General features: G+C 41.4%; 1 protein-coding gene across 2 annotated transcripts in view; it reads left to right on the top strand.

Annotated features, from left to right (window-relative positions):
* Positions 1-5,481: 5,481 nt before the first annotated feature.
* MBOAT1 (membrane bound glycerophospholipid O-acyltransferase 1) overlaps positions 5,482-26,314 on the top strand; it is a 58,920-nt gene continuing 38,087 nt past the window's right edge. For both annotated transcript variants that reach the window (XM_072329872.1, XM_072329871.1), the window contains exon 1: positions 5,482-5,691. In XM_072329872.1, the coding sequence (XP_072185973.1) occupies positions 5,602-5,691 (90 nt within the window). In that variant the 5' untranslated portion in view covers positions 5,482-5,601. The remainder of the gene's footprint in view (positions 5,692-26,314) is intronic.

Below are 26,314 nucleotides of genomic sequence, written 5' to 3'. Positions count from 1 at the left end.
ACTGATGGTAGAGAAAAACACTGTTGCCTGTGAAAGCATAATGCAAAGAGGCTGAAAAATCGTGCTACCTGAAATTAACTTCTGGATGTCCCCATGGTTCCTAATAAACTTACAACTAGAATTTTGGAATTTTAATATCAAAAGCTTTCAGTGACCACGATTTGCTTTCATGTGAGCGTATTCATGTCCTCTCTTAGAAATACAAAAATTATTTACTTATTTGTTTGTTTGTTCCTTAACATAAAACATGATTCCGGTAGTTCTGGACATCTTCTGTTTTCTTTATGATATTCTTCACTTGATTTCCTTAAATCCTTGGACTGAAATCAACACTCATCCAATAATAACTGCGTAGGTCCTGAGGTATTTCCACAAACCCTTACATTTCTCTTATTAGTTATAAGTAATTAATTATTACAAAATTTCAACTTCTGCAATTTCTTATTTTCTAAATCACAAGCCTTCTAAGCTTTTAGTTTCAAGCGGTATGACTTACAGACTCTGCTCTCAAAACATTCTTCAGTAAACAGTAGCAAAGGTCACAAAAAGATCTGATATAAATCACCTCATTTTCAAGTAACTAATAAATGGAAAAAAAGAATCTTTCCATATCTATGTGTACCTGCCTCATCATCACCAGTTTTATTAAAGGCCAAGAGATCCCTCTCAGCATCAGGAAAAGAAATGAGGCAGCAAAATTATCTCAAGTCTAGACAGAAAGAACCTTATGTTTTTTAAAGATGGCCACAAACTATAAACATAAGCTATTTTTCATTGGTTTTATTTTTGTTTTTTAATTTTATATCAATAGATTCTGACTCTAATTCACTGTTATTTGAAAAGAACCAAAATCATTATTCCATGATTTCTGTAGGATGGTAAACGTCCAAGTAATATTCTCTTTTGATAATGGCAAAGATCATCAGTGCTAAGACTTCAGTACCATGAGCATACACTGATGTTACCCAGAGAAAACAAAAACCTCCTTCAGTTGCTCAGCTTTCCCTATTCAATTGGTGTCATTACAACCTCTCTACATTGTCCATTGGATTATCTTTTCCTGTTTAAATCAAAGGACACAAACTTCCACTGAAAGGTAAAACTCACCATGTCAATCAAACAGGGTCAGAGAATTACTGAGCAGCACTCCTCACTCCTGTATGCAAATCGTAGAACAGAAGATGAAATCAGCTGGCACTGAGATAAATATAATGTAATGGAAAAAATATAGCCATTGTGAATAAGTTACACATCACAAAACTGTTAGTGCTCTCTGAAAAATGTGTGGCTAATGCCAATCCTGTCAAGAAAGTATATTTGGATTTCCAGAGCTTCAGGGTAAAATTTCTTATTCACAACAATTAAATAAGCAGGAACTATCCCATCAAGGATTTCCAGCTGTTTAAAAAGTAATAAACAAAGGATGAGAAAAATGTCAAGATAGAACTTAATACAAAGGAATCTGTCCTGTTGCATACACTAATAAGTTTTTGGAAAAGTAGGTAAGATGACAAGCTTAGAAAGGATACAAAAAACTCAGGATAATCAAAGCTTGATTACAGAGTTGAAGAAGATTTCACAGTATCGTATTGTGGGGCATTTTAAGGACTACCACAATTTAATATTGATTAATGTACAGAGAGGAAAATAACAACTCTTGATTATGCAGATACATTAGTCTCTACCTACGACCTTTGAGAAAATAGACTTTGAAGTCAACAGGGTTGGCGTTAAGAACTGTTGGTAGATGAATGTAGAACAAAACATTGTTATCGTGTAAATCTATAATCTCCATTAAAAAAAGAAAAAAAAAAAGAAAAGAAAAAGAAAAAAAAAAAGAAGGAAGAACAAAAGGAAGATACCAATAACTTCTATATAGAGAGAGTTTAAATTGACTCTTCAGTGAGGACAAGAGACTACTTGGGATATAAAAAGGTAAGAATAGCACAAGGGAGGTGACTAAGCAATGATTATTCACTTATTTCTCGCAGCACAAAAACAAGATAGCACCCAAAGAAATTACAAGGCAGCTGAATTAAAACTAAGAAGAGGTAGTACTTTTTAATACAGCACATAATTAAGTAGTAGCATTGTCGAGACCAAAACATAAGTGAATTCAAAAAGATATCAGATCTGTAACATAGGCCCACCAGTGGCTATCGGACATGATATCACAAATGTTCATCAGGCAGTCCTGATGGCTAGAAGGTGGGAGAGTACAACGAGAGAAAGCCAATTCATGTCTGGCATTTCTCTTGTATGTTTTGACTAAGCACCCGTAGTTGTCACCATCAGTGAGAAGAGACCATTTGGTCTGACCAATTAACACCTTCATCGAACTTTGTTCCGCTTCCTTCCACCAAGTCTCTTGAACTAATAAGCTCATCATATCTTCAGAGGCTGAAGAGTGCACAGGGACTTCAGAGAAGTTACACACTGAGCTCCTAATTCTCCAAGTAGGCTATGTCTGCTTGTTCCCCAAGATTTGTTCTGCTGGTCGCTAAGTAGTGTCACAAGGATGGTGAAATGCACTTCCTTGCTTTCAGGACAGCTATCCATCCAAATGTGCAGTCACTTTCGCAGAGAGAGCAATAAATCACATACACTCTGCTCCCAAAAGCAGGTCAACAATTTTAGATGAAGTTCAGCGAGCAATCTAGCAATCTGGTTGTGGCAGTCACAGCCATGGAAAGTTCCACCAAATACTTTCGGGCTGGCAAATATCAAACTGGAAAACGGAAATTCTAATGGAATATGCTAGGTGGCCTTATGCACAGCTGGCAACTTCTTCCACATGACTTAAACTCCCTGCTTTGAGCATGCTAACCAGATAAGGGAAGGAACTGACACACTCTGCACTGCCTGGTATGGTATCACCTTGAGCACTGTGTGAAGGTTTGAGCATCACAAATTAAGAATGACAGGGGTGTCATAGTATAAGAAGGGGAGAAGTTGCCATCAGAGAAGGTCCAGATTGGATGTTAGGAAGAATTTCTTCTCTGAAGAGTGGTGAGGTAGTGATGGGTCAGTGGAGTGGTCTTTTCCAGCCTTGATGAATCCATGATTCTGTGATCATAGGGTAGGACAGGTTGGAAGGGACATAAGGGGATTACCCAGCCCAAACTCTTGATGAAGCACAATCAACTATAAATCTGTGGGATTTCAAAATAAACCCTCTTACTTCTTTTATTTTATATCTTTAACACCATTTACAATTACAAAGGTTTTAAAAGTGATTCCATTTTTATTTATTTTATTTTATTTTATTTTTTTTTCCTCCTTTTCAAGTTCAGAAGACTGAGGGGAAGGCATCATGTTGGAGCAGTTTCCCAACGAGGGAAGCAGAGGGGCAGGCACTGATCTCCCCTGGTGATGGTGAAAGGATCCAAGGGGAAAGCACAGAGATGCATTAGAGGAGGCTGAGGCTGGGTATTAGGGAAAGGCTCTTCACAAGAGTATGGCTGACCTTGAGAGCCAGAAGTGTCCATTGGGTAGGCATGGGCATGGAGCAGTGCCTGTGTCCAACGGCAGCCTTTCCCCCTGAGTAGCAAAAGAGTACAGAGGAGCCATTGCCAGGAATGGGGCTCCAAGTTTCCTCTCAAATCTCCTTGTCTTCCATGTGAAGGCATCTCTCAGACCGCAGAACGGTGTGGTCTGTTTGTTATGTTCTCCTAGATATTTGGAAAGTGAAATCAGATTTTCTGTGAGTATAAGGGAGGAAAAAAGTAGCAAAGAAAAAGGAAAGTATCTTGGTGGTCAGAACGGAATAGAGGATGTTTCTTCCAGATTTTTAACTATAAGGAAAATTATTAAAAGCCCTAAAATAACAGACTACATTCTTAAGCTTACTTATTTTCTCTTCCTGGAGTGTGATCTAGTAACCTTCAAATGTCTATCACCACTTTGTTAAAGAGGGAGATTTGCAGATGCAGGGACTGTGAAATCTCCCAACTGTGAAAGCAGATATATGATATCAGCAGGTCACTGAGGTTTGCTAATTCTATGCAATCGCCATTATAGCAGAGGGCGAATGTGCCTGTCCTCTTGAATAATAATAATATAAACCATACACACAACCTCTTGGAAGAGGCCTAAAAAATGAACAAAAAAAGCTGTCCCCCCCAAAAAAAATCTAGCTTCCAGTAGTATTAAGATATGGAGTGGGAATAGTAGACTGCACAAGCAGCTGCAAAGCATTCAGTTTTCATTGTTTATAGAATCAAGGACAGTTGCTAACTGTTATGTTTGCAAAGATAATTACCCAAATATAAATTGTGATTTCCCAGTCAAATAAATGGCTACGACTGGAGATTATTACCAAAAAAAAAAAAAAAAAAAAAAAAAAAAAGTAATTATAGCTAATTATATGTATTTTCCCTCCCTTTGTGTCACGTTTCTTTTCCTCTTTTGTGAGGATTCATAAGGCCAAGAGCAAGTGCTGAGTCCTGCACTTTGGTCCTAACAACCCCATGCATCACTACAGGCTTAGGACAGAGTGGCTGGCAAGCAGTGAGGAGGAAAAGGATCTGGAGGTGTTAGCTGACAGGCAGCCAAGACCAACAGCATCCTGGTTTGTATCAGAAATAGCATAGCCAGTAGGAGTAGGAGGTGATCATCCCTCTCAGCACCGGTGAGGTCACACCTCAAGTACTGAGCTCTCACTGTTGGGCCCCTCAGTACAGGAAAGACCCTGGAGCATGTCCAGAGAAGGGCAACGAGGCTGGTGAAGTGTCTGGCACACAAGTCTTATGAGAGGCTGCTGAGGGAACTGGGATTCTTAAGTCAGGAGTTAGTGGAAGTTCAGAGGAGATCTCATCACTCTCTACAACTACTGGACAGGAGGTTGTAGCATAGCATAAGGGTTGGCCTCTTCTTCCAGGTAACTAGTGATAGGGTGAGAGGGAATGGCCTCAAGGCTGTGCCGCAGAAGTTCAGGTTGGATGTCAGGAAAAATTTCTTCTCTGAAGAGGGTTCAGTTATTGGAACAGGCTGCCTGGGGAGGTGGTGGAGTCACCATCCCCAGAGGTTTTCAGGGAACAGGTAGATGCAGCACTGAGGGACGTGGTTTAGCGGGCACAAGTGTTGGGTTGGTGGTTGGACTAGATAATCTTTGTGGTCTTTTCCAATCTTAATGATTTTCTACGGCTCTATGTGTGTGCACGTATGCGTGCATGCACTGCTATTTATGTGTGTACAAATCAGCTCCACTTAGGCAACCGGAGATATTGCTGTTAAACTCATCCCTTACAATTTTGCTGGGTTTTTCAGCCGCGCTCGCTGCTTTTTAAAGCCATTCCCACAGCTCCACGCTACAGCTGCCGGTCGCTTATAACGCGCTCCGCTCGAGCGGGACCGGCCCGAGGCGGCAGGTGAGGTGGGCGGGCTCGGGGTGGGGACGGCTGTTTGCCGCCGTCGGCGCCGTGCTCTCCCGCCTCCCACCACCCCCCCCTTGCCGGTCCGGCCGTTTAGGGCGGCCGTTCGGGCGGCCCCGCCCTGCCGAGCGCCCCCTGCGGCCTGGCGGGCGGCGCGGCGCCGGGCGGTGTCGGCGGGCGGACGGCGCGGTGCCTCCGGGCTCGTCGTCACTGGAGCTGGGGATGCGGCATGGCCGAGGCGCCCGCACTCCCGCATCGCACCACCGGCTCTACGTTGCTACACCCGCTGAGCGCCCTGCTCGGCATCCCGCTGGACCAGGTGAGCCGCGCGGAGCCTAGGGAGGGCTCGGCGTCCGCGGCCCTGTGCCTTGCCCGGAGGGCGGCCCGGTGGCAGCGAGGTGCTCGGCTTCTTCTGCTTTGCGGCGGTGTGTTTGTGGCGGTGCCCAGCCGGGTGGCTGCTGCTGGGGATGCTGCGGCGCGCGGCTCGAGCTGAGCTGCTGCCAGGAAGTTTGTAACTCGAACGGCTCAGGTGCTTCCGAATGCGTTCCTGCGAGGGGCCGGAGAACTCGGAGGTGCTGTAGGGCGGAGGTACGGCAGTCTTTTCTGGCAGCGTGCGAGTGCGTGGTGAAACGCAGAGCCCCTGTCCGGAGATAGGTGAAACGCAGCAGCCTGGCGGTGCGGTGGGTTTGGACCAAACGCTTCGTGGCTCCCGGTTGCTTGTAGGCTGTGCTGACCTCCACGCTTTGCGTTGTCCGTGTCCACACGCACCTGCGCCGTTCCGGTGCGCTTTGGGGGACGAGGAAGTTTCGGCTGGGAGTTGTGCAGGGCTTGGCCGAGCTGCCGAGTCTCAGCTCTGGCCCCACGAACGCGAGCGGTGGACAGGCTGGGAACAGCGGGCAGAGGTGGGGGCTCACCTGCCGTTCTGTATGGGCAGAGGGGCTGGTGCTGAGAGCCGTTTCTTACTGTTGTTTGTTTGCAAAGTTGTGCAGCATTTCGGAGGTTGAAACACAAAACATGCTGATTTTCTTTAACGGAAAGCAGTTTTTGCTGCTCAACACCAAAACCGCCAAATGATAAAAGCTTCTGACTGTCAGTGAGTACTGTTTCAGTGTGAGAGGCAATCATCTCGAAGCTTTCTGTACTGTGATCAGTAAACAGGAGCTGTGAATGGCACACATCTGCCCCTCTGCTATATCCACAGCCCTATGGCTGTGCAGGGTTAGGTTAGGCTGGCTGACTTGCCAGATAATAGGGACAGGACGACCTTTGAAGGTCCCTTCCAACTCTAAGGATTCTATGATGTTACAATGACACCAGGCTGACTGCAGGTTTTCCTCCTGAGCCCTCAGCACCCTGACATCTGGTCCAGCCAAGGTGGCACAAAGGCAATGCTGTGTGTAGGGAAAACCATTTACATCTGGTTATGTGTGTGTTTGTCCCAGGGGCAGCTTGTCCCTGTTGCTGACGGCAGGCACTGGTGCACTTGCTTGTTTTCCTTGAGCACACACAGTGAGCAGAAGGGCTCCCTGCCACTACAGCCTGTGGGGCTATGCTGAGCGCCAGGGCTTCCGGCATTCTCTCTTTGGGTTTCTCTGTGCTCTGAGAGAGGTTCTAATCTATGAGAAAGATCAGAAAAAGAGTTGAGCTGAAGGTAGAAAAAACAAAAGTAGTGATTGTTACCCTTTCTAAGCAAGGTTATGAAAGCTGCAGCAGTGGTAAATGGAAAATGTTTTGTCATCTGTTAAGCAGCTCTTGTGTCACACTGATCAGAGAAAAGAGAGGTGAGTCTGAAAAAATATTGCTTTTTTCACATGGGCTTTTTTCTTCATTTTACAAATGCTGATGTAGGTTTAAATACCACGCTGAGTTCCAGAGGGTATAATTAGTAGCTGTGTGATGTACCAGGCAGGCTGCTCACATTTTATTTACTAGGCAGCGTATTGCGTGAGAACATAACAGTGTTTGCTGCTTGAGATGCTAATATAATCCCAAAGTCTCAGAGTGCGTTTGCTTGTCTCTTTAATGGATGATTTATCTTTGAATTTAGCACTGAAATATGATTTTTAAGGAGAGCTATATTCAGTAACGAGATTAATGAGCTTGAAAGAGGATGAAAAGACTCTGTGTTCAATTCATTCTCATCCCCCAGGAAAGCAGACTTTGAAGTTTAGCTGACTTGTACACTAAAAATATCTGGCTACGTCAATGACACACCTTCAGCAACATTTGGGAAAGGTGGGGGGGGGTTTGGGGGGAAGGGGAGGAGAAGTGCTGTGTGACATATCGATTGTTTTTCTTGCCACATATGCCACAAATCACTAATTCTGGAGCACTGTCCCTCCAGTATTGCTTATACAGTACTTTTTATTTGTCACATGTACCCTAAGTCACTGATTTTTGTGTGATGTTTTCCTTTAGGACAAATCAGTGAGATACAGTAATTAGAGATTAAACTTTTAGCAGTGTAATGTCTCTAAACGAAGTGCATTTTGAATGGATACAGTGAAGAGGTAAATACTCTATTGAAAGTTACATTAGAAGTCTGTTTAGTGGCACCATTTATCTATATGATGTTTTTACCACGCCTTCCTCAGCTCTAGGCATCTCTAGATGTAACCGAGGTTCGAAGGGTGAAGACATTTGATCTCAAAGTTTCGGATCTCAGGGTTGTTCTGCAGTACAGCCCCTTGATATCCTGGGTTACCTGTTGCCTTGGCAGTAACTGTCTGCTTTACAGCTGCGGTACAGCAAACCAGAGCTGCTAGCAGGCCTGGACCTCACCTGCTTCTGACAGCATGAAGGCTGTTGATCAAGGAAATGCATTAGGCACTCAGGGAGCATCCCTCAAAAAAACAATGTATGAATGTTGTCTCATTTTTATACCAGAGGGTTCTCACTGATGGGGCCTGCTGCATTGCCCCAGAGGTGAAAAATGGGCATTCAAATGTAACACTGGATGCTTTGGCTGCTAGTTGTATGACATGGTTTGTCCTTTCACTGCTGCATATTTGTGTTTTGGCAGCAGCTTAAATCAAACACTAACTCTTTGAGGGGCTGAAGGGTGCATATCTGAGACTTGAAATAGCTGAAGTACTAGAGAAGTCTTTCTGCCTGTTCCTTGAGTTGGAATAACTCAAAGCATGTTCGTGAATTCTATTGTTGTTTTCATTATTGTTTTTATATGTGTGTATATATATAAACCTTTCCTTTAACAAACACCAACAGAAATTCTGATCTCAAAATTGCAGGGTTGTTAAATTTAGCTTTGTTTTTTTCAACTTCAATTTGCTTCCCCACTTCTTGTTTTTAGCTGGTTGGAATGTTTATTAGTCCTGAGCCTCCTTGCGTGGCTTTTCTGATTCAGTTTTTGGAGTCTAAAAAAAGACAGAAAAGTAGCTTTCTAGGAATTCTGCAGACTTAGGCAAAGAACTTTGGGGTTTCTTTAATGGCCTTCATAGAAACATCAGAAGATGCAGTGCAGAACCAAAAAAAAAAACTAATTTGTTACAGATTGAGGCAAGATCTGAAGATAGAAGTTCATTGAAAACATAAGTGGGGTTAATGTCTTATTTTCTGCTTGAAAAATGGGAATCGAGACTAACAGCAACAACTATTCATGTCTGCTATGAACTTTGCTGTGTTTTAATTCCTTAATGCCAGTCATTCTGCATTTGAAAATTCAGTGTTTTAAATTTTAATTGCAGCGGTACGGTCAGATTCACTGCCTCCTTGCTTGACACACCCTCAGTTGGAAAAAATAAGGCTGTATAAACCCTTGAGAAAAATGATATTTGAAATAGCTGTGATATCACACCTTTACAAAGAGGCAGCTCAGAGGTTACCAAAACCAGCTTTGGTGTCGATGTATTTCTGACTTTTCAGTACCCATATTTTATAAGACTCATAAAGCTCATAAAAGAAATGAAGGATGCATCACTCCACTGAGGAACAGAAATACAGCCTTGCTGACTCTATTTTGGATCCCACTGGGCTTTTTAGTGTCCATGGGCTGCCCAGCCTTTTTGTGCTTCAAATGCAAATCCACCCTTCTGCTTGTACCTGTTTGTGCCAGCTCTGGGATGCTAGATATCACTGAGTCAGCCCTGGGGTGGAGGCATCATGCTTTTCATAGGGCAAGGGCTACCTCCAGAGCATTGCTTTCTGTTCAGGTCAGTTATTATTAACAATTGCAATGATACTCATTTTCCTCTGCCTTAGAAACATGCGTTGCCATTTTCATTGTGCTCTCACTTGGTTTGGCATCACTGTCTTGGACTGCATGGCCAATCTTTTGATACTATATGTGTAAATATTTCCACATCCCTTCATTCCTTGAAACAAAGTCTGTCCTATTAAGTTTTTCATTTGGCAAGAGGCAAAAGTGCAACTGGAATCAGCTGCCTGCAATTTTCCCCTTTTTAAGCACTTTCCTTCTCATTTGTGTCAAGTGATATCTGGAAAAATAAACATTAAGAGTGCTGCATAAAGTTTCCTGAAGTTTTCCCCGTGCATTAATCACACTTGGAATGATTTAGCAGTGCCCCACAGCTATTTTGAGATGGTGTGAAGTAGTGATGGAGCATCCTGGGCATCAGCGTAGGGGTCTAGGCAGTGAGCACAGATCTGACTGTTCTGCAGGGTAGACCCTGGTGCTTGGGTTTTGCTGTGTGTTGGCTGGTCTGGCATGATATTTAGTGACCTGGCTGCTCCTTGACTGCTGTAGTGAGGATGGGCAGCACTGAATGAAGGCTTGCTAAACTGCAGATGTTGCTGGTGTTCCCTGGGCATTGGACTTAGCATCAGTGCAGAGGCAAATCTGAACTTTTGTACTTATTGAAAACCAAACGAAGGGTTTGATGTCAACGAGCTGAGTTTCTCTTGGTGTGAAACAATGCTGTATGTGAGCTGGCACCTACAGGTGGCCTTCAGGGTACAGAAACTCAAGTCTGCTGGGTGCTCAAGGCAGTCAAGTAGAAGTATTTAGGTTTCCAGACAGGCAGGCTTGCTCTTAGAATTAGTCTCATGCATAGATTTTTACCGTCCCCTGCTAATAAGAGTGCTTATATTGATGTGTGATTAACATAACAAATTGGGAATGATTCTCCTGATTCTCCTCACTTGACTGCTTTGTACATTAAGTATATGGGGAGCATCCAGAGAACTGGGTTGCTTTCAGACCAGGTGAAGTGAGGATAGGCTCCAGGACTCCGCAGTGCTTCAGCTGCTAAAGGGCATGCTAATGGTTATCCAAAGTTGGGCTTCCAGATGCTGAGTGATGTGAGTGTGGGGCCCTTGACATTAGCTGTTTTGCTCTTCAGATCTACTTCTCTGGGCCTTGTTACTTGCTAACATCTGCAGGGCCAACGTCTCTGACTTGAGTTTGATGGTTTCTTCTGGGTATAGCACCGGTCAGGCTCGTTTGGTTACTTTTGGATGGAATCCAGCCTGTTCCATATCAGGTCAGTCTGCTGTGGCTCGGCAAACAGGCAGAATTGCACTTGGCAAAGAATGAGTAAAGGAAAACCCTTTCGCTGATCCCTCCCCAGAGAAAGGTAGGATGTGATCATTATCCCTTTTTACAAGCTTAATTTGAAAAGTTAATTTTCACTGGTTCTTTATTTCCTGGCTTAAGGCATTTTACACTGCTTTGTGGAACAGAAAAAAAGGAAAAATACAAGCAATCGTTGCTAATGTCATTGTTTTGTTGTTTTTTTTTTTTGCAACTTCTTTTGTCTGCTTACATTGTGTTGCATCCTTAGTGGGGTTGGATGGCAAATAATCTTAACTGTTTCAGACTTGCCTCATCAAAATCAATTTTCAGGTAAGAAAAAGTGAATGTTAATGACGTGAGTAAACAAAACTTGCAAGCGTATTTCAGAAACAGAAATGTTTCAAAATCTGAAACATTACAAATTCCCCAGTAGCAGCGCTCCATCGTTCCTCTATAAATAATACTAACACATGCAAATGGAAAATAAGTTTTAAACCAAACCTCAAAACAATAATTATTAGCTGGATAGATTTACCAGCTTGGAAAGTTTCTGCCATTTTTTTAATTTTTATTTTTTTATTTATTTATTTTTACACAGCAGAAATGGTAGTGCAACGACTAGAAAGGGTTAACTGATCTGTTTATAGCATGACTTTCACAGTGCTGTCTGGTCCTAGACAAAACAAGTATGAAATGTTAGAACGAATCTTCATTCTTGGTTTCCAGAACATCATTTTTCTCTTTCTGGATGTTTTTTGCAGGTGGTGTTTAAAGACTCTAAACACTTGCCTGGTGTTTCTGGGTGGAGGGCTTGTTGGATAATAGGGATTTTGCCAACGTCTGCTGGGTGTGTCCTCTTGTGAATGAACTCTGCACCATAATGAGTGGGATGCTTCCTGGAAGCACTTAGGCTGTCTGTCTAGATGACTTGTTTGAAAGGCAGATATGCCTGAGTGCGCGTATCTGCCTCATAGATCCTAGACCAAAATATGACAATCTCAAAGATTTCTTACTTTAAAATTCAGTATCAGATTATATTCTGCAGCCTTTTAGTTCAGTGAGCGAGTCAGGATGGAGAACTGGGAGGGGAAAAGGGGAAAGGAAAATATTCCTTTAGCTCAGTTTTTTTGGATTACAAGTGTAATAATAAATCAGTAGTTATCTCAGGCCAAGAGAACAATTCAGCTGTTGGCTTTCATGCTCAGGCTGATCATTTGCTCCTTCGACAGGCTTCTGACAAAAGCTCTAGGTTGACTTGAGCAATTTCTTCATTTGTGGTTTCTTGTTCAAGTGTCATTTCACACTGGTATGCAGATAGGACAGGAATGGGGAAAGCAAGGAGACGAGGAAAAAAATCCAGGACATTTGAGGATCCCCCACACCCCACATTTCTCAGATCATTTCCATCCTTGTTTTCATGCTCACACATACTGTTGTGTTTTTTTGTTTGTTCGTTTTTTTTTTTTTTTCCCCAAGTCCAGTTGAGCAGAAAAAAATTAATAATTAACTCTTGTGCGTTGCTTAAATGGCATTATAAACTACCAAAAGTAGGTTTTTCCTGTTATCGGTGCAAGGGAGTGTTAAAGAAAAGTACAATATTGACTTTGTGTATCTCGTGTGTGCGCAGTGAGAGCAGCTTCAGACCACTGAAGGTTTGCAGGAAGTATTTGCACCATCAGTTTCCAGCTGGTAGACCAGTGATTTATTTATTTGCAGGAGTGATGTTTTTAGAATTGTTTTGTTCACTCAGAAATGTTGCTGTTTCTTAGCTTAATTTATCTTACATTTATGTCTCTTACACTACAGGGTTTCTGGAAATGTTTTTCCTCGTCTTCATTACAGGACATACTGTAAAAGAGGTGCAGACAAATGATTTGGAGACAGCAACTGGGAACCTAAGGGAATTACTCTCTGATTTACATCCAGTTTCTGATGGCATGGTGTTTTCCATCCACAGTGAGTTGTAGGCACTGTTAGTGCCCACAGCTGTTTATGCCTTGGTGTCTATGTTTGTGTTCATGCTAATTCCCTTGAGGGATAAATTTGTGGTCTGTAGTTGCCACAGCAACAATAACACTACACTCTGTTTTCTTTTTTTTTTTTTTTTTTGCCTGTTTTGTACCACAATGCTAAAAGTGTCGGCATATTGCTGTGGTATGTTGTGATACATAATAGACTTCTAAGAGGAAATGTTTGCTTACCTTCTTATTCAGAGTATGTAACTTTGATGTAGTGCTACCTTTCTTGCTGCTTGTCCACTAGGATGCTCATTCCTGACTGCAAACCTGCAGTTGCAGAGAAGAAACTGGGCTCAGCGGTTTGGAAAGTGTTAGAGAGATTCTGCTGGTGCAAAGTGAAGAATCTGGACCATCTGCTTTAGAAACACGACTGTTAGAAAGGATCATAGTGAAAGTATACCTGTGCAGTATAAGAGAAATAGATCTAGGGCTTCTTTCCTTCCATTCCCCAGTGTTCCTGTGCATGAGGAGAAAGTCATGATAATGCAGAAGGCTGCAGATTCAGCAGGGATTAAAATGGTTTTTCACGCAGTCCAAAATTGGTCAGTGAAACTAATTTCAACAGGATGCTGCTGAGGCCAAGAACTTGCCCAGAGCCAGTGAAGACTTGGATGTTTATACAAAAAACATGAGTATCCAGAGTGAAATACTTAATAGCTTAAAAGGGAAATCTTTTATTTTGTAGGCTGCTTTTAGGGTTTGTCCCCTCTGTGGTGACTGCCTTCTGGCTGACGCCTTTGGACACTGAACTGCAGCTGTCATTCTAGAGCATGGCTGCTGCCGTTACGAGTGGGTGGCTGCCATGGCCCTCTTCCCATCCTGGGGCCTGTCTCAGTGCTGGCTGCACTGCTTGTGCTTCTTCACCCTGATACAGTGGGAAGCAGATCTCTGCAGGGAGGGCAGCCAGCACTCAGGGGCTCACCTGCCCAGTGTCTTGTGTTCGAGGAGCCCAGGCTACAGCTATCCTGTTGATTTATGTAGAAAATAACTGTCTCCTTATATGCTTTGCACCGTCTTCCCCTCTACATCTCTTCTGGTTTTAAATGGTTATTTTAACCAGTGGTCAGGCACTGAAATAGGTTGCCCAGTGAAGTGGTTGAGTCACCATCCCTAGAAGTGTTCAAGAAATGCTTAGATGTTGTACTGAGAGTCATGGTTTAGTCAAGAAGTATTGGTGGTAGGTGGGTGATTGGACTGGGTGATCTTGGAGGTCTTTTCCAACCTTGGTCACTCTGTGATTCTATGCTGAACATTTCCTCTCAGCTCAAGTCATGCTGCATATCTTTTGTATGGTATTCGTGTTTAATGGTCTGTCTGTTCTCTCTGATGTGGTGCAGCAGGTTTGTGGTATAGTCTCCCTTCATCCTTTGATGGGGCTCTGACATGCCAGTTGTTAGTCTGTCATCTAACTGCTTATCAATCATAAACTTGTCATGCGCCGTTACCTCAATTGCTTGACTGTCTCAGTTGGATTTCTTGTTCTTCTGGCTTAGATGAGGTTGAGCCAGGCTTTAAATTAGATTTCAGTGCTTAAATAATAATGAAGAGAAAATTTATTCCATATCTGCCTCCTCTTTTTTCTTTTTCTCCAACACTTCTTTTTTTTTTTTTTTTTTTTTTTTTTTTTTTTTTCTTCCCAGTGTGATCATTAATAAGGGCAATATATCAGACTGGTTTAGGGGACCATAATAAATGGCAGGTATTCCTTTGTTTCCCATGTCTATAATCAGCTCTTTGCAATTACTTTGACTGCTTCTGCAGGCCGACCTCATTTACTTGCTGGCCGTGTCCTAAAGGGCCTTCAAGCCATCAATGGATACTCATGTCCCTGTCATCCTCCTCCAAGGCTCCTTCCCTTGTCCTGTATAAAGGATGTGCTTGGGTGCTTCCCAGCATCAGGAAAAGTGATAATCACAGAATCATAGAATTGTCCAGGTTGGAAAAGACCTTAAAGATAAAGTCCAACCACAACCTAACCCTGGTGTCCTAACTCTAACAACCCACTGCTATATCATGGGAAAACATTCCGTCTCTATTTTAAGAGAGCTTAAGTTTGCTTTAAAAACAAATAAACAAACAAAAATCAAACTTGAAATATTTTTAGAGTGCTTTTGAGATGGCCAGGTATTAGTAGCACAAAACCTTTTGATAAATGGAAATAAGTTTTGCAGGCTAGCTATGCATATCATGCACTGTACTTTCAAAGCAGTTTTTTAGGATTTACGTGTAAGGGGCTTACTTGAAGGGGAACTTAAATAAATAACTGTAACTTAGGTGTCTGTTGAATTTCTTTCCCTCAGCTATGTTCAAGTTTACAGTATAGTTTAGGAATCTTGGTTTCAAGATTCTGGCTCCTGTTGCCTAATGAGTTCCTATGCATTGGAAATCAAGTTACGTTTCTTCTATTGCTGACTCATAAGCATGGAGAAAATATAATACTGTGGCTAAGTAATATAAGTGTGGGTGTGGTTGTTTGTTGGTTGTTTTTTTTTGTTTCCCCTCCTGATATCACAGCTATCTTTGGAAAATTTCAGTGTTAGAAACTGAAGTTCTGCTGAATTGTAAATATAGAAGTATGGGCCCCTAGTGGGGATGTGTAAAAGAGACAGTATGTTTTTAATGAGACAAGGATTTTCTTTCTCTTTAGATGTAGCATAGCGTAAAGGAAGTCAGTGAAATATAATTTATAGCAAAGTCCAAGTTTCTCTTTGTTTACTGTTTACATTTCTTACTTACTAATTGACACTTGCTCATGCTGTGTGTTTTCCTGTTAGTTTTTGTTGTGTTTTGGTTGCTAAGTTTGAAAAGTAGAGACTTTTTTTTTTGTGGAGGAGAGCCCCTGGAATTCATTCAGGGCACAATGCTTCAGCAAAGCTCTAATGATTTCCAGATAGCTTTGTTTAGTGACAGTTGAGATGTTTGACTTGCAGGAAGTCCTGAATGGTTATTACTTTCAAGTTGCTTGTTTTCAGTAGTGTCCAAAGTTGAACACCTAAAATTAGACATGTTCCTAAGTCCAACTTCCAGAGATATTTGCTGCAGATGTAAGGTGCTTTAACACAGATGTCACTGAACAGCTGGCTTTGTTCTTGTCATCTTGCATGGTACAAAATTGCTAATTGTGAGCAGAAAAAAGGAAGGGAAGAACAGCCATGACAGGATATTGTAGCTGCACAAGTTTTGTTGGTGGCTTTTCTTCCTGCCACAGTTCTAAAGTGATTAAAAATAAGTCTGCAGCCCACATAAATGAAGGCCAGATATACTTGTTTTATATTAAACACAATAAGTTTTCCTTTAAACTGTATTGTATTTGGGAAGAACAGTATCTTATGACTGAAATCTCCTGACTGTGAAAGCAGATATATTAGCAGCTCACTGAGGTTTGGTACTTCTGCTCAGTCACCATTGTAGCAAAAGGCAAATGCTTCTCCTCTTGAATAATAATAATAAAAATGAAAACCGTGTGCAATCTCATGTAAAAAGGCTAAAAAATGAACAAAAAAGCTGTCTAAAAAAATCTAGCTTCCAGTAGAATCAGGATATGGAGTGGGAATGGTAGAGTGCACAAGCAACTGTAAAGCATTCAGTTTTCATCATTTATAGTATCAAGCAGTATTGCTAACTATTATGTTTGCAAAGATAATTACCCAAATATAAATTGTGATTTCCCAAATAAATGGTTATGATGAGGTTATTACAAAAAAGATAGTTCTGCCTGTTTTCCCTCCCCTTGTACCAGATTCTTTTTTCCTCTCTTGTGCAGAAACTTGCCATTTTTGCAGTTGCACAGGTTGACTAGACTGAAAATTTACTCTGTACAAATGGTTTACTGTTGGTTTAGTTCCATCTTTCCCATCCCAGGGCAAACACAGAGCACCTGAGCCCATAGATAGTGGCACTGGAGAAGCATGGAAAACTCATTCTGTCTTGGGAGTCCAGAGCTGAGAGGATTTGCCACAGATTTTGCTGGCCCTTATTGATAGCTTCCCCAAACCCTTGAGTATCCACTTCTGTTGTTGAGGGAGATGCGTGCTGGAAGGTAGCTGTGAATATCTACAGTACCTCTTTCAGGAAATGCTGTGGTTATGTAGAGTCACAAGGAGTACAGTGGTACACTGAGGTCGGTGCCCCACATTTAGCTGGGCTGAACCAAGGGCAGATGAACAATGGTGTGTGAGTGCCTGTACCCTGCAGGGATACTTTTTCTTGTGCTCAACTTAAAATGTTTTTATAGAATAATAGAATGCTTACAATTGGAAGGGAACCTTAAAGGTTTTCTGTTCTATCTCCCCTGCCATGAACTTGGACATCCACAGCTAGATCAGGTTGCTCAGAGCCTAGTCCGATCTGGCCTTGAATGTCTCCAGGAATGGGGCATCACATCTCTGGGCAACCTGTTCCAGAACTTCACCATCTTCACTGTAAAAAACTTTTTCTTTATATTGAACCTTTATCCTCTTTTAAGTTTGAGACCATTTCCCCTTGTTCTGTCACCAGAGACCCTGTTCAAGATTCTGTCCCCTTCTTCCTTGGAGATCCCCTTTAGATACTGAAAGGCCGCTATCAGGTCATACTGCAGCCTTCTCTTCTCCAGGCTGAAGAGCCCCAGCTCTCTCAGCCTGTCCTCCTCATGGGAGAGGTGTTCCATCCCATGGATCACGTTTGTGGCTCTTCTCTGGACACACTCCAACAGGTCCGCATCCCTCCGGTGCTGAGGCCTCCACATGTGGACACAGTGCTCCAGGTGAGGCCTCAGCAGCACACAGCAGAGGGGCAGGATCACCTCCCTCAACCTGCTTGTCACTCACCTTTTGATGCAGCCCAGGGTACGGTTGGCTTTCTGGGCTGCGAGAGCACATGTCCAGCTAGCTCACATCCAGCTTGCCATCCACCAGTACCCTCAGGTACTTTTCTACAGAGCAATACCCTATACATTCATCCCCTGGCCTGTATGGATAATGGGGTTGCTTCAAGGCAGTTGCAAGGTCTTTCACTTGGCTTTGTTGGACCTTGTGAAGTTCTCCTGGGCCCAATGCTCAAGCCTGTCTACATCCCTTTGCACCCCGTCCAGACTTTTCTTCTGTGGTAACCAGCATTTTCCTTTGTTTCTTCTGTAAGTGCTGTTAGGAGTGCTTTGACGATGTGAAATACTTAGGGAGGAGAGCAGGAAGCATTGAGGTTTGCAGCACCTGCCTGCAGAAGTAGGAAGTCGGCTGTGTGCGATAACAGCCATTACATAAGAGCACTGCTCCCTTAAAACTCTTCCACACATACTGGTAGTTGACATACTGGCACATTGTTTTCTGAAATCTTTTCCAACTCTATTTCAAGCAATCAAAATGGGCTCTGTTTTTTGTGAAATACCTGCTTCTGAAATGTTTTACCGTTTTAAGACATCTTGAAGTGTTAAAAAATAGAGCTTCAGGAACTGGGGGTCATTTTGGAAAATCTCACCTCTTCCAACAAAACTGAAGTTCTGTTTCATAGTCTGGAGACTTCTTCTTCCTGTTAATGCATGGAGTAGGCTTCATCTTCCCACATCTGCAGTATGCATTTCTATGGCTAAGCTTATTCATCTAGATTATTTTTATGGGCATTAGAAGGACCTGTGTCAGACTTATATTTTAAGATTAGATGAATTGCAACCTGGAACTGCCTTTATTCCCCACTAACAATAAAGAAAATTGTGATGGGCCAATTCTAACAGAAACATCAGTGTTTGGAAGCATAAATTCTGCTCCTCCCTTGAGCAAAATCCTTTCATACAGTTTTAAATCATATCTTATGTTTTACGATGCTTTCATGTTAAGTTACGAAGGGCATAATTTAGATCATTTTAATACATAATGTTCCAGATTTTAGATGTGTAAAGGCCTGATAAATTCTTATGTAATGCCACTGATAGGTCTAAAAGTCTTAGTCTTTGATCAAGCCTCTTTATTCCAAGGACAATGAGTTTAAATTTAGCACAGTGCTGACAGTTTCTGTAGGGAGTGGAGGAAAGGGACAGGACAACAACTTTCTTTTTGTTTCAAATATCTCATGAAGTTGGCACTATTTTTTCCCTTTACAGATGTTTGTTTCTTTCTATCGCATGTATTCACTGAGATATTAAAATAATGTGAACACAACTGCTCAGTTTATTGGTGTGTTCTTCTGAAGATCATGGACGCATTTTTCTGTAGAAAAGGAACTGAAAATAGAATTGCGTAAACTTTGCAACAACATAATGGGGCAAACTATTCTAGATTTGCCAGTTCCTATTCTGGTGAAAGACTACACTGTTTTGGCATTACTTGCTGAGAGAACAGTAATTACTGACTTGCAGGTAGTAGCAGAACATCATTGCACATAAATGATCACAACTTCAGCATCTGTTCAACATATAGAGTCGTTATAGTTCAGTATAAGAATTGTTTACAGCAAGCTAAAGCTGAATTTGGGACAGGTCCAAGTGTTAAATTTATCAGCCTTCAAAACTAAGTGTGTGAATGTGTAACTTAGCACGATGATTTAGATTTGACTTGTCAGACTTACTTTTTACTCAAATGTTTTTCTTTTTAGCTTTCTGATGACTCAGGATTTAATCTGTTCTGAAGCTCTGTTTGTGTGTCCTGCTAGTGATTATTCTGCTGGTGACTTTGTAGAGGTAATCCAGAAGGAACATCTGTTTCAAGTTTATAGTCTAAATCATGGAAGGATATTTGACCCTGTAAGTAGGGAAAAAGCAGAATTTACCCATGAAAACAGCATGACAGTCCAAAATGCAGTTCATCTGGTGTATTCTGCTTTACCAACTCCATATTCAGCATAAGACATCAGCAAAAAAGCCATGGCTATAAGAATTTAGTGCTGTTTCTGAAGAGGCTGGTAGTCTGAAATTGATCATGCACACACTCTCTGTTTCCCAGAGTACTGTTTACTTTACTTCTGCCCTTCCAGAACCTTCCACAGGACCCATGTGACAAAAATTAGTTGTTTCAGTGTAATAATGGAGATTTGAATTTTCAGTAGTTTTATCAATATTGCTCCACCGTAAATGAGTTTGTCTCCATGCTGTTTGCAGTTCACAGCGCATGGATGAGAACAGAAAATATAAGGTCTTGTACATGGTAGTCAATTCTGTCTTCTTCCCAAATGCCTGTTTGTGCTGACTCTTGGTGCCTTGAGTTCTGTGCAGAAGAGTATCACTGTGACCATCTAGGGGAGCTAGATGTTAGATGAATCCCTTTTCTTCACGGAAGCCTGAGACAACATTGGAGCAATGGGATACCTGACTTGTTTTCAGTGATATTACTCTCCTTTTGGGGGGCATTTATCAGTTAAGTGATCTCTGCAGAGAATATTTGTCCTTAGGATTTATAAAAATAGTCTGGAAGATCAAAATATTTTGAAAAAAAATCAGTAAGTATCAGATATCTTTGAGATGATCTGATTAAAGGATATTCCATCTCTCATTCTTAACACACCCATTGCAAATACCATGGTCTGGGTGTTATGAAATGCTATCGGAACAGCAGGTCTATTATTCAACATCAAAGTAGAGATGTCTCCAGCAAAGTGAACTTAAACATGTTGTTTGCCTGGTGTCTTTGATTATATGTGCAAAACAATCTTTTAAACAGAGAAAAACAAGTTACTGTAACCTCTCTAATGCTTGTTTTTTATTTGCAAGCAAGATACCTTCCTGGATGTTGGGGCTGATTTTTAGTGAGGAGGAATATTTTATTATGATACCCCCTATTCAAAACAGTACCTCATCACTGCTGGACTTTACACTCAGTGGTTTGACTTGTGAGGGAGTTGCTGTTGCTGTCAGTAGTTTCTATTAATATGCTTCCTTATGCCTTTCCAAGTACTGAAAACAGCTGTTTTGTAATCTGTGTTAAGTTAGTGAGCAAAAATACCAGTTTACAAGATAAAAACCTTGTAGTAGACTCCTAAACTATTGCTTTGTGGCTTAGTAGGCACCAGCAAATACTGAGTATCTTGACTGTGGGCTGTGATGTCATTTTTATATTGTTTGCACACTTGTTGTGTAGCAGATGAATAGTAGATTTAAAGCCTTATTGTTCAATATTGCTAGTAAGCACAAGGCCTAGAATAATGTGATAGTTATCTTCACTGTCTATAAATTGAGGGTAGTTTGCATCCTCTGTTGCCTGTTGAAGCTGGCATGGACCTGAATGCCAGCTGGGAATATTCCGGCAGCCTGGCTGTGCTATAACACCCTTGTACCTCTATTTGTGAACATGTATGAGTCTGCAACATGCCTACTTATGCCCAAAGGCTGTGTGTTGCAGGGGATGCATCAGCACTTTGTCATCAAATAAGTGATGATCTAGTAGTGTGTTTTCTTTTATATAGATTTCCATAGTCAATTAGGTGTAAATCATATTAATAGCATCAGTAAGATTTTCACATACAGAGGACTGGCCATTTTGGGTAAAGAGCTTAGCTGCCATTTGGAATTGGGAGAGAATGGTGTGGTCTGTTTGTTATGTTCTAGATTTTTGGAAAATGAGATCAGATTTTCTGCAAGTACAAGAGAGGAAAAAAGTAGCAGAGAAAAAGCAAAGTATCTTGCTGGTCAGAACGGAATAGAGGATGTTTCTTCCAGATTCTTAACTATAAGGAAAATGTTAAAAGCCCTAAAATAACAGACTATGTGCTTAAGCTTACTTATTTTCTCTTCCTGGAGTTGATCTAATAACCCTTAAATGTGTATTACCACTTAGTTACTAAGAGGGAGATTTGCAGATACAGGGATTGTGGGATGAGTGGAATGAAACTTCCTGAGGAGAGTGACTACCCTGAACTGTGGTGAGGAATAACCAAGACTATATTAGTCATGATTTACTACAAGGGTGTAAAGCCAGATTTGGCCTTCTGCCACATTTTGTGTTTCATGACCCAAGAATTTATAGCTAAGAACAGCACTTTCCATTTATTCCTTGTAAGACTTCAGGGCTTTTTTCTGTTGGTTGGCAGATTCTTTTATTTATTTATTTATTTACTTATTTATTTTCCTTCCACAATCAATTTCCAGTATACCAAACTGTCCATCATTTACCAGTCTCCTTCAGGAGGTGAGGTATGCCAGACTGTTATTTCCTATCCCCCTGAGCCTAGTTTGCTCTCACAACAAAAGCAACCATTTGACCATAAACCAAAGTTTGGTGGGTTATTCAGCTGACCAACTGACAAACTTGTGGTTTCCTGTAGTATCAGATATCAGAAAAGAGCAAAGACCCGTGGGTCTTTTTGTAAAAATACAGCTATTTGGGACAAAGAAGCAGACAGTGATTTTCTGCTAAATTAGGTTTTAGTGATCTTTCCTTAAGCACTATAACTAGAGTATCTACTGCTGTCTTCCAGCACTGGTTCATTTGAAAATCTGCCCATCTGAAGGTCTTTGACAAATGTTTCAAGAATCATGTGGCAACCAGGCATACTCATCGTGCAGAAAATTACAGGGAACAAAGTTATGGCAGGAGACCTTGCGATGCCCGTGGTCTTGCCTGTGGATGTAGTCCCTCCACCAAGTGTTATGAGGTCCAGGCATGCTGGATGCTGAGAGAACAGCCTTGGAGACAAGGCATGCCAACTGGTCAGAGAAGGCCGAGAGGCACAGACATAGCCACCGTTCTTTGCTCAGTGACTAGAGGCACAGATACAACCATCATTCAGAGAATGTCATAAGGCACAGACATGGCCACTGTTGTTCACCCAGCAATAGGAGGCACAGTTATGGCCACCATTCAGAGAATAATATGGGACTCATGCATGGTTTTCAAGCAGCGGGTAGATGATGGTATGGGACAATATCTGTGTCCAAGGGCAACCTTTCTCTCTGCATGGCAAAGTGGCACAGGGAAGCCATCTTCTAGAAAGGGGCCCCAAATCCCCTTAAGTCTTTTTGTCTTTCACATGAAGGTATCTGGCAGACCACAGAACCTCCATGCCCAATACAGCCAGGTTTGGTTACACCCATCAGCTGCTGTCTTTGAGGCCTCTGGCTGTCACGCTGGCCCCAGCTGTCTGTGTTTTGCCCTTTGCTGTGTGGGTGGTCAGGCATTGAAACAAGGTCCTCAGGGCAGTGGTTGTGGCAGCAAGCCTTTACAGTTCAGAAGACATGTGGACAACACTCTTAGACATAGGTTTTAATTATTTTGTCATCCCACGTGTAGGAATGAGTTCAACTAAATGGTTCTTGTTTGTCTCTTTTCTCCTTTAGAAACTCTGTGTTACTGGGTGTTCTTTTTAACCAAACTACAGCTATCATTGCTCCAGTTGAGCTGAAACTGTTCCACACTTTAAGCATCTCCAGTTTTGGAGAGATACTTTTGTATTTCAAGGCTGCTTTAAGCTAGCTTAGAATGAGGTGCAAGACTTTCATATATTAGCACTGGATACTGTGATGAGGTAGGCTTTATGTCTTCTGAAGTTTTATAACAGGAAATGAATATATGATCTACTTTGTCAGTGTCATGTGTTCCGATTTCCAGTTTTGTTGCATGGATAATGGAAAAAAGGATTGCACAGAAGGTGAAGGTGTTTATCTTATACTAACAAAGTTGATGTGGAGAGTTTCGTTTGTTTGATTGTTTGTTTTGACCACATGTTGATTATGTGCAATTAGCCGAAAATATGGGTTAAATGATTTATAATGATGAGTTGTTGTCAGAAGTGTTAATTCCCATATAGTTTATTTTCTGCTTCTATATTATTTTTGTTTGGACACCATTCATTAAAGTTCAGAAGTCCTCAATTTACTGTTTACAAATTGTTTTTAGCAACAGTGAAAATAACCAATAGTGAATAGTATAAACTCTTTCCTATTTGGAAAGGGGAAGAAAGTATGACTCATAATTTGCTTGTGATCCATTACAAGCTTTCTTAAACTCTCAGGAATATATTCACTTAAGCACCTTAAATGTGTTTAGTGGAGAATGCAATGCATTTTAAATGGGATGTGGTAAAGTCACTGTCAAGCAAACAGCCAGTGTTCATGTCTGTATGTGAGTGTATGTGTTACAATGTTATGTATAAATAATTAAATAGAGATAGCAGTCATGTGGAAAGCTATTACATCGTGCTGTTATTCTGTGGGATAATAGATCAGACCCAGTGCTAGATCCAGCGCTTGGTTTTAAACAAGGAATTATACCTTCCAGACAGATTGACTATTCACAGCACTTAGAGTAGAAAGTTAACTATAAGTCAGTCTTGCAGTAAGCTATGCGCTGTACCTTTCAGAGAATTCTGTACTGCTAAATTTGATCCTCAGACTGAACCTCGTGTAAAACAGAAGTCATGATGGTGCTTCTGTTTTCTGAGTGCAGGTGTCCAGGTGGAGACATACAGAAACTATTCCTCAACGCTCACATTAACTTATTTATATTCCCCAACAGATATCAAATAGCACTTTTATCAGTGATTCCCTGGCACACCCTCAGTTTGATTCTGTGTTTCTACTATATCATGTTTGAAGATCTGGAGCTGGCCTATTTGTGTTAGGCATCCTATTACGTGCTGTATAAGGAGATGGATCTACAAACCAAGTGTAGATGATAGTTATTTTGTGGGAGAGAATCCAAGGGAGTATAATAATAAGAGTCTGCAAACCTTAATCATAGACAAAGACAAGCAAATGCAGCATGTTGTATTTTGGGTCATGGCTGCCTGACAGAAAAATATGGACCTGAGGGGAAGGAAACTGCAGAAGGACCTGTGGTTGCTGCAGTTCAGAAGGAAGGGCAAAAGTAAAGCATGCGTGTTCTCAGCCCATAAGTGAGAGAGTGAGAGTCTTTTCTTCCTGCATATATGCTTTTTTTTTTTTTTTTTTTTTTGTATCTTGGGTTTGATCTGCTGAGCCAATGCATTGGGTGCAGCCCACTCACTTCCCTTATGCTGTTGTGGCATGTCATGTAAGATTCAAATGACATTCAGGGATATTTTTCTGTCTCTGACAATATCACGGTCATTTATGGATCCTGAAGTGTTAAATCTCTCTCTCTTTTTTTTAATTTTTTTATTTTTTTATTTATTTGTATTTTTATTTATTTTAATCAGATTTGAAAGACTTAGGTGTAGGTTTTTTGTTTTTTTTTTTTCCTTTGTTTTTTTTGTTTTTTTTTTTTTAATTGGTCTGTAACTTTTAATGGTATGTTGTAACCATTCCTCAGCAAGCTACTTCCTAGCTAAATTCAGTTAAAAAATGTAAATAAGCGCTAGTATTCTGAGACAGTTACTGGCTGAATATATTAGGTATGTGATGTTTGGCTGCTCTGCGGAGAAAACCATGTAACATTGTAAGCAGAATGCAATGTAAGGCAAGGGTTTACTTTTGCTCTTATCCTGGTACAGAGTTTTATCTCAGCTCTGACAAAAGCAGCGCGGGCAAGAATTTTCTTGGTGAATTTTCACAGCAGAGTGAAGATGTAATAGTGCCATGGTTGGTGTACCCCTGTAATCCAAGTAGCCCAGGTAGCACCTGCTCTGAGGAAGCAGGGTATGCACACAAGGCTGCGATGCTTTTAGGCACTTCATGTTAGCTTGTGATGAGGTTGCTGTTGCTTTCTTTCTGCTGCTATTGTGTTTACCTGTCATGTAAACTACATAAATGCTGATATGAGTCTGCCTGCAATGGAAATTCACACTGAACTTAGCGGCATATATGAACCTCTGAATCCCAGCATCTTTAACATCTCAGACTGAATGTGCAACAAGGAGATGAAAACAAAAAAGAAGATGTTGCTTATAATGATGTTGTTTTCATGGTGTAAAGCTTCTGTGAACAATATTGCACAGAAGGGAATGTTGCCTTTTAAACATTTGGCCATATCACGCTTCTTGGACTGTTTGGTCTTTCTTTCTCTATAATGAATCAGAGGGCCTCTGTATGCCACGAAGCTGAGCTTCCCTGAATGTACTAGTATAACCATTAGTGGGAGCATGTTGCAGCAAACTTAAGGTTCACTGAGTTTTCATTTGGATGCATCCATCAATCTTGGAAGCTTACATGGACAGGATGCAGTCAGAACAACCCTGTGGAGGATGCCCTTGCTTCAGTCATTTTTCTCTGGAAGAGGAAGTTTGAAGATTTGCTGGCTTGGATGTATGGTACTGTAATGGACCAGATGAGAGTTTGGAATTTGCGCCACGGCATTTTGGTTTAGTGAGACCAGTGTCATTTTGTTTTCTTGTTTGCAGTGTAAGACTTAAAAAGTAAGAACTGTAGCATTCAAGTAAGATATGAAGTGCTGTCATGATAAGACATGCCCAATTCCTTAATTCAGTTATAGATCTGTCTTCTGTTTGGAAGATAAATCTATCTTCTGTTTGGAGATGCTGGTGATTTACAAAAACAGTTAATAAATAGATGTTGTTCCTGCTACAAAGTAAGAAAATAAAGTGAATCCAAGTGTTTG

This window comes from Excalfactoria chinensis, chromosome 2 (genome assembly GCF_039878825.1).
Source record: "Excalfactoria chinensis isolate bCotChi1 chromosome 2, bCotChi1.hap2, whole genome shotgun sequence".
NCBI classification, from domain to species: Eukaryota; Metazoa; Chordata; class Aves; order Galliformes; family Phasianidae; genus Excalfactoria; species Excalfactoria chinensis.
The sequence above is the reverse complement of the archived record's forward strand: the minus strand, read 5'-3'. Positions and strand labels throughout refer to the sequence as shown.